This window comes from Synchiropus splendidus, chromosome 6 (genome assembly GCF_027744825.2).
Source record: "Synchiropus splendidus isolate RoL2022-P1 chromosome 6, RoL_Sspl_1.0, whole genome shotgun sequence".
Classification (NCBI taxonomy): Eukaryota; Metazoa; Chordata; class Actinopteri; order Syngnathiformes; family Callionymidae; genus Synchiropus; species Synchiropus splendidus.
Window position 1 is genome coordinate 4,993,435 of NC_071339.1, and position 14,250 is coordinate 5,007,684.

Consider the following 14,250-nt stretch of genomic DNA (forward strand, 5'->3'; position numbering starts at 1 on the left):
CAAACCCTGTTGAGTCAAACTCTGTCCATGGAAAATGATGCAAGTTGTTTGTTGTCACAATTTCTGTCTTGAAGTTTGTTAACAGAGAAACAACATCTACTTCCACTTCAGTGGATCTGACATGCATATGCTCGTCATTGAGGGATCATTTGAGAAGAGATGGACAAGGGGCCAGACACATCTAGACACCAATTTCAGAGTAAATGATCCCTGTGTTTCACCACCGACTCATGACACAGGAAGAACCTTGGTCATCTAGTTTTGTGTGCCTTCAGGTATTAAATATATGGACAGCAAGCCACACAAAATATCTTGGAGGGCCAGATTTGGCTCCCCAACCTTGAGTTTGACACGTGTTTCACGGTGTTTAAAAGGATTTTGTTGCGGTGTAGCACCTTTTGAAGCCCAACTATGATGAATGACTCATCACACGGCTCTGAATGTTACTCACTCCTCCCCGACCAGAGGAGCTATAGGTTTCCCTCCTTCAGTGGGTTTCAGGCGCCCACCTGGAGGTGCACACGCCGCGCCATCAAAATCAGCCATTGTTCAGACGTGTAAACATTCCCACCTGGCATCCATTTATCTACTGACCACTGCGTGCCACGAGGGACTGACAACCCAACATCTACAGGGAGCTCAAGACTTAGTTCAAACAGTGGGAATGTCTCTGGAAAACAAACTCCAGAAAATGTTCCATATGGCGAAGCCACAATCGGAGGGAAAGTGGCGGCCGCGGAGGCAAGTGACTGCTGTGGGAGCGAGACAGGCAGCCATATGGTCACAGGCAGTATACAAGACACACAACTTTCTGCTACAAGAGCCTCGGGGACTGGCCTATATCGCTGCCACCTGTGCTGCAGCGTCTACTATCGTCTAAGTGCTGCTCTCCACGACAGCAGGTTTGGTCAAACATTCTCGTCAATGCAACGCAAATCTTTTCAGAAGAAACGTGGCCACTCATTCACGTCAACGTCGGTGAAGCTGACACTCAAGCCAGACATTTCAAGATCTCCACTGCACTATAAATGCTGATTAAAAAGATCAAAATGTTCATCACACGTGATAATTATATCGCAATTAAGATGCAGTCAAGCATTCAGGGAAGGGGCTTTTTTCATCCCCCACTCTTTAAACGTCTGCTTTATAATTCAATTATGAATTATGCATCCGCAAGAAGACCTCTGTTTTCAATCGGCCAATAAGTAGGCGTCTTTAATAGGCGAGTTTTTAGCATGGAAATGAGCAGACCGCTGAAGGTAACGCTGGTTATTAAAAAAAAAATCCTTCCAAGCCAAACTGTTAAGGTACTCTGTATCAATATGATATTGAAATGCTTTAAAGGACTGTGAAAGTGACCAAACTTTTACAGTGGAATTGATTTAAAAGCCAGGACGCCTGACCTTTAAAGGATCTTCTTTATTTACCAAACATTCGCCCACTAAACAAACAACTGCAGGTTTCTGTTAATAGATAATAATCAGGACAAAGAAACAGGACAATGGGGCTTGTATGACAGGAGCAGGACATTCATCCGTCCTGGATCAGAACTCGCTCTTCCACTAAATTATGTGTTGAGTTGAGAGGAGGAAACACCTGAAACTCAACAAACCTATTTTGGAGATCTAAGATATGATCATAAAATATTTGAGTGATAGCACACAACTCGCAGAGGAACCGAAAAATTGACTGCAGTCGGAATGAAAACAGTGAGATAAGGGTCGGAGCACTGACTACAACTGCTGCATTTACAGTTAACAGCTATTACATCTGGTATGTTGCTTAGCCTGACTGTTCACATTTCACAGAAAGACAAAAAAGAGCTGCTTCAAATATTGACTGCAATATTTCCCCCAGTATGCGCAACAGTGGCGTTACAGGAGGCTTTTCAATGAAAGGTGGACTGAAAAAACCCTTCTGAGTTGCGTTTTTTTCTTCGAGAAACTGATTAGTATTAAAAGATTCAAATGCAGAAGTGGGCAAAGTGCGGTTCAGGGGCCACATGCAGCCCTTTGGATGTATTTATGTGGCCCTCATGAGGTCCGCCCAAAACTACAGAATAAAACAGAGCCAACAGAGCCTTTCTGTTCTCTATTTAAATGTGTTATCCACAGTGCGATATTTATGAAAGATCAGAATTGTTCCAATTTTGCCTTGTTTTATATTATGAAAGCAACAAAATTGAAGTCAAATTCAAGACCCTTCTGTGGTTTTCTTTGACAGCCCCTCACAACCATCACAGCAGGTAACAAGGTTTCCTTGCCATGTAAACAATCATGACGCACCGTCACGGCTTAAATGCAAGCTGCCACGCCTTCAGAATAATGGTCTCTTTTTAAAGAAGAAATCTCACATGATCAAATGTATTAAATCGAGGAAGAAGCATGCAGATAACACATAAGGCATCATGGTGGTCAAAAGACTATTGTGGCTTAGGGCGTGTTTTTTAACAGAAAAAAAAAATCTGAGGTCACGCATCTGGCCAGTCATATGAAGAGGCGGACGGCAGCAGGTTGGAGAGAAAAACTAGCATTTTTATTGTCACCAATTCAACAGATATTAAAACTCCCTCTGCTCTTTAAGTTTCTCTGTTGGATCCCTTCGCTGTGTACTAGTCTTTTCCCTTTGGAAATGTAAAATGCCCACACCTGATCTGAAGGATCTCAAAACTCTAGAGGAGTTATTTCATTTTTGCATTCGATTGAAGATCAGAATCAATAGAGACGAATACGTATCATTGTTTTCCAGACTGTGGAGCTATGTTCCGATGCTGCCACTGATCACTGCGCTCCTTGTATTTGTGGCTCTTCAACGATGAGACCCATGTTTGTGTTGCTGATTTTTATTTTCTCAAACTAATGAAAGACGAGCGAGACAGTAGCGGCGAGTCAAATCTGATTATTTATCTGCTCAACAGATTGCCGTGTCCCTGAGCTGCGGTTACTGATTGTTGTTGGGAAGTAAAGTGGGCCAAGTGCTTTGTGAGGATGCTTCCCTGTACATCGCTGAACGCGGTGGGAATTTGTGTCAGATACAGATCAGACACATTTCATTTAAATAAGCAAATCATTGAATAAAGATGACCCGGCTCACAGGGGTATATCGCTTTCGCTGCATCACGGCTCCTTGGCTGGAAAAACGGCGATGGCTGACAGCTTGAGTGAGTTAGATGCCGGCCGTACCGGGGATGTTGTTCGGAATAACAGAAATCTTAGACTGATTGCCACGGTGTTCGGTGAGACAACTAAAAGCAGGAACACATGCCTCATCTTCGCTGTGTCAATCTGGCAGTGATTGAATTTCTCCTCCTTCCTTAAGACGGAAGTGCAAAGCTGGTGAGTGATTCCTGTGGAGGCACTTAAGGTTTTAGTTGCAGGCGTCGTTGTGCCTGGGCAGATTTTATATGACACATGAAACTAACTACATGGTACTTGGGCACTTCTGTAAACCAATCTGAAGCCGGTCAGAAATACAGACCCATCAGGAGAGAGGCTTGTTTCGGTGGCATGACAAAAGGACTCGCGAAAGCGCATCAATTAAAAGTTCATTAAGTTGGGCCCCGGGTGGGGGGAGGGCGAGGGGGCGCGAGTGGATGCTCTCTATTTACGCCCGGGTCGGCCCAGGCCATTATCTTCAACCTGATTATTCAAATCCCTGGATTATAATGCAGACGTTTTCTCAGAGCTTTGCTTAGAATAATCATACTTAATATTATTTCACGTTCCACGCCGTCCAATCAGAATGGCGCCCGCATCATCAAAAGCCGAGGAACAACGCTCTGGATAGATTGGCGATTAAAGTGTCTCTAAATTAACACAAGAAAAAGGCCCGGCGACATTAGCAGGGTCCAACGTTTAGAAGGGGAATGCTCTCCCTTCCCTTTGTATCAGCCGTCCACGGCGAGGTAATCCATGACACTGCCGAGCAGACGGGGTGGATGGAAATCACCTGCTTGCTTTTCTGACAGATCTAAGATACTGCGAGAATATTCAGAGCGGAGCTGCCGTCTTCACTTAAGCTTGTGTTAAACTGCTGTTGACATCTTCTTTAATCTCTGACAGTCAGCGCAAGGCGAAAGCTGCCAGCGCCTACATTATGTCTTCTCCAATGTTTCATGCAGCCCTCAGCGAGAGGCTGGTTCAGGGCTTCTGCTGCCACTGACTCCGCTCACCTTGTTTGTGACGCTCTGCGCTGCATCCCTCTTCTCTCCTCAGGTGATTGAACCGGTAATTTTGAAAATTAAAGCTCAGGGGTTTATTCCCGAAACATGACCTCAACTCTTCGCTCTGATCCCCTCAGGGGGGAGGAACATCACAAGGTGTGAAGCACTACTGGAGTTTAATTTGGGTTTGTTTTTGCTAAACAAGTTGACGCACGCCTGGACCGCACCACCGGCCTTGGAGAAAAGTAGCGCCGATACTCCGTCAAAAACAGTGATGGCATTGGACAACACTAATGTCCTTAGATCTGACAAGTAAATCAATAAATAACGCAGCAAACCAGCAGTCAAAGGAGTCACAAATAGGTTTGGGTTATAAGACATGAGGCATTTTCGTGAGATGATATCCATAAACAATCATAAGGAAACGCATCTTTTCCATCTCTTCAATGCCATATCACTCCCCATCACCGTCAGCTAGCCCCGCCCTGGAGCCACGCCGTTCACCTCCAAAAGCCTTCAAGTTTACTGTGTAAAACATGTTTTCATGGGCTTTGCTTCCATAATGATGCGTGGGTTTTTTTTGATCACTGAAACACAAGTCAGATGCTATGCAGTGAGCTCATGGTGCCTGGAGGCTCCTCGCGAGCAGTTCAAAGATCAGGCTTTGGTGCAAGAAATGTGCAAGATGCCAAATTAATTCTTTCCTTTCAGACAAACACAAACATGCATGCATGTATGCAGACACGCAGCGCTCGGAGCTGTAATGGATGATTCATCCTGTTTGGGAAAATGCGCTACACCGGGCGTTTAGTCTATCGCGTAATGCTGAAGCCAGCGCAAACTCGGCTCCTGATCAGGTGGGAATGAGCAGTGGTGTTTTAGTGACGTCGCAGTGTGGCAGTGGATTTACAAAGCACCACAATCCTGCCAAGAGACACATCCGGTCGGGATCAAGCTAGCTGTCGGCTGGTAGCGACGAAGAACTTACATTTCCCGCTTGTGACTCATGTACTGCCCATTGGTGGAGGCGTGCTGGTTGAGGAGTGGGTTCTTTGGCGTGGCCGGGGACGACAGGTCGAGGCCCCGGTGGCCGTTGTTGTTGTTGTTACTGCTGCCGTTGTTGTTGTTATTGTTGGCGGTACTGTTGTGCTCCTCCTTCACGTTCGTCACCTCCTTCCACAACTGCTGCAGCTCCGCTGGAATCATGCCTGCCCCAAACAAATTGGATAATTAAATCAATTAACAGCTAATCCAACTCTCCACTTCACCACTTAATTAAATCACGCATCTGTAAACAAAAGTGCCTATTAACTAGAAAACATTCCGCTACAGGGTGAAACACTCAAAGCCTGAGCATCCGACTCGATCCGCTCTCTTCTTCTTTTTTTTTTTTCCTGGGATCTGAAGCGTGTTTGTACACACACAAATCCCTGGCATTCACACACATTTCATGCCCAGAGTAAATAATTAACATCCAGACAAGGCATGAAATCTGAATAATCACCCGCGTGTTCTTTCAACCGCCGACAGGAGCAGAACACACACAACAAAAAGTTTACAATAGCTACACAAGAAAACATCCCACCCCTGCCTCCTTGAGAAACAGGACCCCGGGGTAATATTCTCAAAAGCGCATTAATGTGCAAAATACTTAAAGCTCTGCGCCGCCTCCAATTGACACAGAAGACTTAAACCTCATTTAACAAGTCAAGCACGCTGCAGCTCACGCAGCTCTTTGAAAAAAAAAAAAAAAAAATCCCTTGAAGATGTATTTCTGTGAACTGCAAGCACATCTAGGGGTTGTTGTGGGGTTCTGAGTGACATCCAGGTTGGAGTCTTAAAAAGTGTTAGTGCCTAGGAATGTGAGAGTAGTAGCCTGAGGATGTTCTGGAAAGGAGCATTTGACAAGGTGGGCAATTACATTTTCTAAAATACTAAAATGAATGAATAAAATGCAGCCTTTGGAGGATGGGAAAGATACTCTGAAAGGCAGAAGAGTGTAACTGGTCTCGGAACAATATCTCACGTTACTTATTTAAATTGTTTTAACACGTTTTTATTAATAATTTAAGTGGTGAACACATTTATAAAAAGACTGTGGGCAAAAAGTGAAAACTAATCTTCAAATTCAATTGACTTTAAGGAGTGCACATATTTCAGTCCAAAAACATTGAACCTAACATACATGTTATCAGCTGTGGGGAGTGACAAACACACACTTTCAATTTTGCAGATCCATTTTTAAAAGGAAGCCTGGTCTGATTTAAGGTCTAAAACAGCGTATTACTCTCAGACGCAGGTTTGTATTTGGGCGGGTTTGAGTGGAGTCGAAAGCTTTCAGACACGTGCGGAATTCAAGCACAAAGCGACGTTTAACATTACAATTAATTAAATCCTGTCTCAGAAAAAGCTTCGGCAAATGAAAGATGATTTGCACATGCTTATCTACTTGAGTTCATATTCTCCAGACCCCCCCCCACCTCCCTCTTTCTCATCATCAGCTTCACAGATAGCACAAGTGCTCTTTTCCGAGCACCAGATTGTCACACATTGTGTGCCAAACCGTTCCGTCTCCATCCCTTCCTGTTGTGGAAAATAACGGCGCAGCGAAGATCTCAATACCATCAGTGAAAATGTTTTTTTTTTTTTTTTAATTTGATAAGCTGCTAAAGATTTTAATTACGCCTGTAATGGAGAACATTGGCCTAATGAGGCGGAGGACTCCAGAGAGACGGGCGGACTGAGGGCTGTGAAATGAGTCTGATAGGTTGCTGTAAATTCACACCAGATCCTTTGCATATCAAAGAGCAGGAAATGATAGCGGGACAAATCAATAATCCTTTCACGTTCCGAGGAGCGTTGTTTCTCATTCAAATATTTCCAACTGCCGGACCGGCTCTTTCTGTCCCCGGCTCTCCTCGCACATTCCATTCAGTGCTTTGATGGGTTCTAATGGAAAAGCACATCCCTGACAAGCTAAACATGTCCAATACTGCAGTCAGCGCGTTGGCATGATCATTGACTCGCACCTTTTTTCACGTGCATAATCGCAGGCCATTGAATTAAGAGTTACAGTAGCTGGGGTCACATGGTGTGAGGTGCCTTTGCTACGCTTAGATGACAAAATAATAACCGTAAAACTCATTAAATGCAAATAATTAAAGAAGACCCTGGTGAATGGTTGGATCCTAGAGTTGAATGGCGCCAGGACCACGGCTCGACGTGGACAAGAGCTGGGCCCGGGAGCTCCTTCTGCCTCGGTCCAACAATGTAACTGTCACTCACAACTCTAGAGTACAAATGCTACTGAGAGAATGTCCAGTCCTGGAGTAACTCAGGGAACTGGAGGAGCCAGCTAAAACGAAAGACGGCAGATGATGACCATGATCTCGTACAAGCAAGAAAAGATGGACTTGGTGGGTATATTTGATCATAAATATTTCAGACTACGCACAAGAGTCCTCATCTCAACGACCTGTTTCTTTTTTGTGTGTGTATTTTATTTTGTCCAGAATGGAAGGGGAAGGTCACCGGTGTCCAACAGCATGAACAATCATTTTCCCCCCACTTGGTGCCCAGTGACAGTAGGCGATGTATTTTTAGCCGATGTGCTTGACAGGGTGGCCCACACTGGCTCAATTACCCAGCAGTCCCGGTGACCCCAACACCGCTGTTTACTCAGACGAAACAGCGACGGATGGAGCGCTCAGATGAGAGAGGTAACGGACTGGGACCGAGGTGTCTCTTTCTGTGTCCAGTCTGTAGTTTTATTGCTCTCTGCTAGCGCCGCCGCCGCCCCAGTCTAACCCTAACCTTTGCAAGTTCAGCGTTGGCGATGGCTCATGGTTCCAAATAAATGACAATAAAACAGCATTACACAAATGCGTCCGAGGCATTGTTGTTGGAACAAAACACATTGGGCTTCTCCAGCAGAGGTCTCCATCTGATTACTGGGAGACACATAATGACATTGATCTGTAAATCCCCTTCCATTGGTCTCGGGTTTGTCCATCCTTTAAATGCCGGATTGGTTTATCTCTCCTCTTTCCATTTTTCAACACAACTGTTCCGCTCTTAACAACGGGGAAATCCAGACAAGCACTTTAAAAAATGTATGTTGTTGGGACACTTGATTGATCACCGGCTTCCCAACTCAATTTTACCTCTGCAGGTAGTTCTGGCACCGAGACAGGCCAGGCTCTTCAACCTTTTCCTGTCCTTGTCCCCCGCACCCAGGTGACCATGTTCAAGCAAGCAGAAAGTTGATTTAAGGTTCATAATGACATCAGTTGCGGGCCATCATCCCCCCACATAAAAAATGGCCCCCGGTGCTCGGGGCTCTTTAAACCGAGCTGTTACTTCTCACACACAGCGCCGGTGCCATGGGGGGACAGTGACATTGCTATTAGTTCATTGTTCCGTCAGACTGGGACCTTTGCTGCCCCTCTGTTTATGTTGAAGTAATCACTGGCCTGCTGATGTGCCGCCACCCTCGCCCCCCCCCGCCTCCCTCGGCCCACCACCCCCGGCCTGAAATATGTCCCGTCCTAATGCTGTCGGACCAGAAACCCACCGCTGGATGTATCAATCACTGACAGGTCAGGCGCACCGCCCGCCACTGTCCCCGATCTGCTGCTGTTCTGTGAACACTTCATGGCTAGCAACATTCTTTGCTTTCATATTACCAACAAATTTGTCTTGTCACTGTCCCACCGGCCTCCTCCGGACAACTTAAATGATGTTGTGCCGCGCCAAAACTCTCTCTCTCTCCCAGAGGGAGATGGGGCCGTTGGAGTTGGGATGTATACAAGCAAGTACACTGAATAATTCTTTGTCGCTGACATGGCCAATAAAACACAAGCGCATAAATTAAAGGGGACAAAGTGAGGTCACGCAGATGTTTTTTCAAATTTACAGGGCACAAGGGGCAGCTGTCTTCTGTTGTCTTAAATCCTTTACTGCTCATTGTATTTGCTCAGCATAACAATAAACACCATATCAAAGACACGACCAGCCGCCCAATCTTGAACGCGTAATGGCCGTTTTAGGGATGAACTGCTTCTGGAAAGGAGGCGAGGTGATGCTTTGTCTGTCTGTTAGGAAAATCACTGAATGAATGTCGATACCATTCACAGGGAATTAGCAATATTTCGGTGGTGTTCCAAATTCCCAGCTTGGTAAACACTTTTTTTTTGGTTCCTAACTTGTCGAGGCTAAAGCTGTAGCGCCAATTTTGGTTCATTTTTGCTTCCGCAGCACCCCTTTTTCCCTGCAAGAGAAAAGCGCCCCTTCTTTTCTCCTTCATTCTTAGATCTTGAGAAAGTTAGTACCGCCCAAATGTATTTTGATATCAGAGGGGGAATTTCTTGAAGTTTGAGTGAGAATGATTTCCTGACTGGACCACGAACCTTGCAAGCTCCTCCCACTAAGTGGCTCCTCCCACCAGCAGCATCATACAGGGTGAAAACAGGGTGCAGGTATTTTTTGGATTGTTGGTTGGTTGTTAAAAACATACTGAACGGGCTTGATGTTAATTTGATATTTCAAACTGACGATAGTGTTGCACAGGGACATGCTCTGACCACGATGCCACCGTAAAGTCACATTCAAAGGAGCTCTCAAGTTTGATTATTTGACTGGCCTTTTTCTGCGGCTTGATCACAATGCCTGTGCACGTGCCTGCATCACATGCTAAAACACTGAGTTGTGAAGATGAAATGAATAGTACTGAGTAGAGATCACAATATGGGATGTGACTGACCTGCTTGGATGAGGGCAGCACTCTCTGTGTGCTTTTATAATCAAACGAATGGTGCTGTTTTAGCTTTATCTTAGCAGAAATAATATCAATAATAATCATCTAATTCCATACTTGCTCAACTACTATTTCACTTTTTGTCATACTTGACACATTCAGAGGCCAATTCAGAATCAAAACAGTTTTTTTTTAATAATTTTTTTGACACTGATATGTTTCTAGAGAAGGGAAACAGGAAGACAGTAACTCCGCGGCTAAATTATGATATGTAGAGAGGATAGTAATTCCCTGCCTCCATAATGACAAGAACTAGAAAAGAGCAGATCATCACTACTGACCACTCACTGCTGGCTGAGTGTTGCAGATTAGACCTGGTTGGCCTGCTGATGCATGAAAGAGTTTAGTGATGTGGAAAAGAGAAAGGTCATCAATAACCTCAAACAGCCAAGCAGAAAATGTGTAGAATACTAGGAAGACTAGAAGGGGGGGCTAAGTGTTGTAACAGCTGTCAGAGGTGCCGATGAGTGTATTGAGAGAAGGCGCTAAGCAGGTTGTGAAGTGTGGTCAAAAATCAATCCCTTCTCCCTCGAACAGCTGCAGCTTCTGAATCCAAGAATTTTCCGGCCCTCTACACTTGCTGGTTCCTGTGCATCCTTAATAGCAAATTCTGCTTTTTGCAGGTGAAGTCAGACCACCTAAACTCTGAGGGCGAAGCTCAAACTTCCTGGTTAATCAGTATTAGATAGGAACAGGAAGTCATGGGACTAAACATATCAAAACAGCGGTACTGAGTCACATCAGATGGGTAATGCTTTACTAAAGGGGTGTGTGTTTGTGAGACATACAGATATACAAAGCACACTCACAACACGCCACTCCACGCCTGTGCCTATGGCAATCGACTGCAACCGGATGAGTGATTCCATACCCAGTCCAAACAATAACACCACTGTACAAACGTGTTTGTGTTTGCCTATTACCTAAGCGCCCTCCCCTTTTTTAATCGCCCTTATCTTGTTATTTCAAAACTGTTTGTTTTAGCCGGGAAAGAATGGCGAATGTCATGCTCCTCAAACCCGCATGACAGCGTCTTTTGTCCCATAGAGGGACCACTCCTGGACAACAAGTTGATAAATAAAGAAGTAAACTTCCTGGTCAAATAAGCCACCGATTTCCCATCAGATAAATCGGCTGACAGTTTAAGAACAAGTCTTTGTCCAAAACAAGACAGAAACACTAGTAATAACTTCATCCTCCTGCGCTAGATCGCGCTTAAGTTTATGTTATACTGAGTTATGACGGAAAGTTGGTTTGTCCACAGCCAATGGCACTGTTTACAGGCTTATGTACTGAATTGCTCATTTTGACTAAGCAAATTTGTATTCACATTATAATTGGCTGATACCAGCAAATAACATATGCATGGAAACACACACAAGCTACAACGCTAACAAATATCGTTGGGAAATTCTGTTATGCATTTCCAAATAGATTTAAATAATTCAAATTCAGTATCACAATGTAAATATTTTTGAAATGATGCACATCACTTTTTGTGAGGACTGTTTTAAATAAACCATTTAAATATTCCCCTCGAAGTGGCTGAAAGTGCTCACGCCATGTCGCTAGTTCTTCACTGACTTTTAATGAATTTGTATAATGGCCAAGCTGTGTGCCTGTGCAACCGGATTTAAATCTAAAGCACTCAATTATTTTATTGACAACAGAAACATGTTGATCTAAACTGTACCATTCTGCTGAGTGATCTCCTACAGACCAGAACCAACACTTCACTTTATTCGGTTTAGAAAACTCGTTCAACCAAATAGTTTCATAAAACAAAACAAACAAAATAAATGGACCATGTTACCAAGTAAATAAAGGGATAATAATCAGGGGTGGGTTAAAAAAAATATTTGATGGCAGAATGATTCAGTTTTGCTTTAACATCAGAATGAGGAGGGAGCTCTTTGCTCTCTGCTTGTTGGGACGTCACTTTATAAACGTGGTGCACAGAAACTGTCCCATGTGAAAGAAACTTTCTAAAAACGTAAAAATGTAAAAGTCCCATCCCTAGTAATGATGCAAGACAAAATGGAGCCCTTCAAAAAGGTGGCTAGAAAGCTCATCTGTGTAGCTGAGGTGTGAAGGACAGGATGTTTGAGTTGATTCCATACTGACCCTGAGAGAGGGAGTGCAGCGGCAGACTCGTCTGTCCAGGCTGGATGGAGAGCAGCCCTTGTCTCTGAAGGTTGAGCAGATGCTGCTGCTGGACCTGCTGCACCTGAAGAAGCTGCTGCTGGAAGGCCAACTGCTGCGCCGAGACCTGAGCCTGGCAGGACACATGACCGGGCACAACGTCAGACCAAAACACGCTCAACAAACGGGGTTGATGAAACGTTCTCTGCACTTAAAACAAGTGTAATATTCCTGCACACGTCTCTGGCGTCGGCTTAATTAACGGGGAGTCGCCAGGCGAACGACAAACAATGAAACAACACAGTTAATCATTCATAATAAGAGCAACAGGAATTTAATTACGGCCATTTATAATTCAGCAAACAACGTGTGACTAAATCAAAGCGCTTAGTAACCACTGAAGCTCTCTGGTGCCGAGTCAAGGGGGACACAATGACACCCCGAAACAACGCTGAAAGACTGTGTTCAATTCCACGCCGGTGAAAACATCGCTGCCATTGCTTACTCCACGGTTTACAAACAAGTCTGTTGGACTCTTTCAGCATCACACCACTGTGTTTTTTCACAGGGGAATGTCAGTTGAACCTATATTAATGAGGCTTGTTCAAAATAAAACTGAGCTACGTCGGCTTGGATTCGCCACATGAACATTTCCTGCTGCATTTCACACCTGTCGGGACCAGCTTAGTGAGCTCAAACAATGATGGCATTACCACAAATCTTTCCTTACCTGTTTAAAAGTTCGATATTTATGAGTATGCGGTGTTGGAATAAGAATATGCAGAATAACAAACACAGTATAATAGTGTGTATCGTATTCAAAGCCTTCAGGAGGAGGTGAGTCTTATAGTCTAGTTGAAGCTTATTTTTCGAGCTCTCTGTTTATTTAAGTGACACCAAAACAGGAGTCTCGACAACTAGTTCTGTTAATCCCTTCATTCCTGATTCGACTGTATGATGAAATTATTTATTTATTTTAACTTAACTGGCTTATTTACGTGATGCAGCGCAGCAGTTAAGATTGAGGGACATGTACTTTCCCAACCTTTCACCTGTGTTTTCCCAGCCTGTCAAATCAAAAGCAGGTGGATCAGGATGTTTACAAACACGCCTGTTACAGTGCAGGATACTGGGCTTGTTTATGAGTACACACACAGGCGGTTGTGCAGCGGGCGGGACGGTGAAGGGGGCACTAAAAGCACAGCCGGGTCTGCCAAGCAGAGCGCCGCACCCTGTTACCAAACACAGGATACACCACTTTGTTTACTTCTCACAATTGAGTGCAGACAAAAAAAAGGTCTTTGTGCTGGATGTCAGGTCAGTTACTGGCAGCAATAAAACCACTGAAGATGTCTGATAAACTGTGTCCCCCGTCACAACCCCCCCGCCCCACGGAGCTTGTCAGAAACTCTCTCCCGCCGGTTCTATATGTTCTCTGCCCAGTGCTGTTTAATCTAAATCACGCTCCTGGTCATGTTATACTGAGGTCAGAGGGTGCAAGGCAACGCTTGCTCCAACGTCAAAGTCACAGCGAGATGAAATACAGCATCAAATTTTTTGCAAAAGCCGGTCACAGCTGTATCAGAAATTGGTAAATGAGTCGTATGAAATTTGCAAAACACATGGTGACTGTTGAACAAACTGGGTTCATAAGAATCAACACTGTAAATGAAGCTAACTTGAGGTTGTTTGAGATAAAATCCTTCATTCACATTCTAAACAGTGAGACCTGGATTAATGCAGAACCTTGACAGACCTTACGTCCCTGGTATTAACTGTTGGTTCACTCCATTTGAGCGTTTTTTGAGTCCCCCCCCCCTTTCAAGTCTCACCAGAATTTGGCTGAGACAAATATAATAGTGCCACGGGGGCGGGAGTTCACAGGGGTCTTTTATCCCAATGCTCTGGAAATACAAAGATAAATCGACTATTGCAAATGAATTAAACTCTCCCCCTCTAATTTTTTTTTTCTGCGGGTCCCATCAGCTGACAGGAGCTCCTGTGCACTCGCAGCATGTAGACACATTAAACCCCCTCCGCACCCCAGACCCAATAGACCAAATAAGAGGTTAACAAGAAGTGGCACGAGAGAGAGAAAAATACAGTCCCTGACAAATGACAGAGAGTGGCA

At 44.5% G+C, this 14,250-nt stretch overlaps 1 protein-coding gene across 12 annotated transcripts in view; it reads right to left on the reverse strand.

Annotated features, from left to right (window-relative positions):
- foxp1b (forkhead box P1b) overlaps positions 1-14,250 on the reverse strand; it is a 169,131-nt gene that overhangs the window by 18,824 nt on the left and 136,057 nt on the right. For all 12 annotated transcript variants that reach the window (XM_053866984.1, XM_053866981.1, XM_053866985.1 and 9 more), the window contains 2 exons: positions 12,102-12,252; positions 5,151-5,370 (listed from right to left, as the gene is read on the reverse strand). In XM_053866984.1, coding sequence (XP_053722959.1) covers positions 5,151-5,370; positions 12,102-12,252 — 371 coding nt within the window. The remainder of the gene's footprint in view (positions 1-5,150; positions 5,371-12,101; positions 12,253-14,250) is intronic.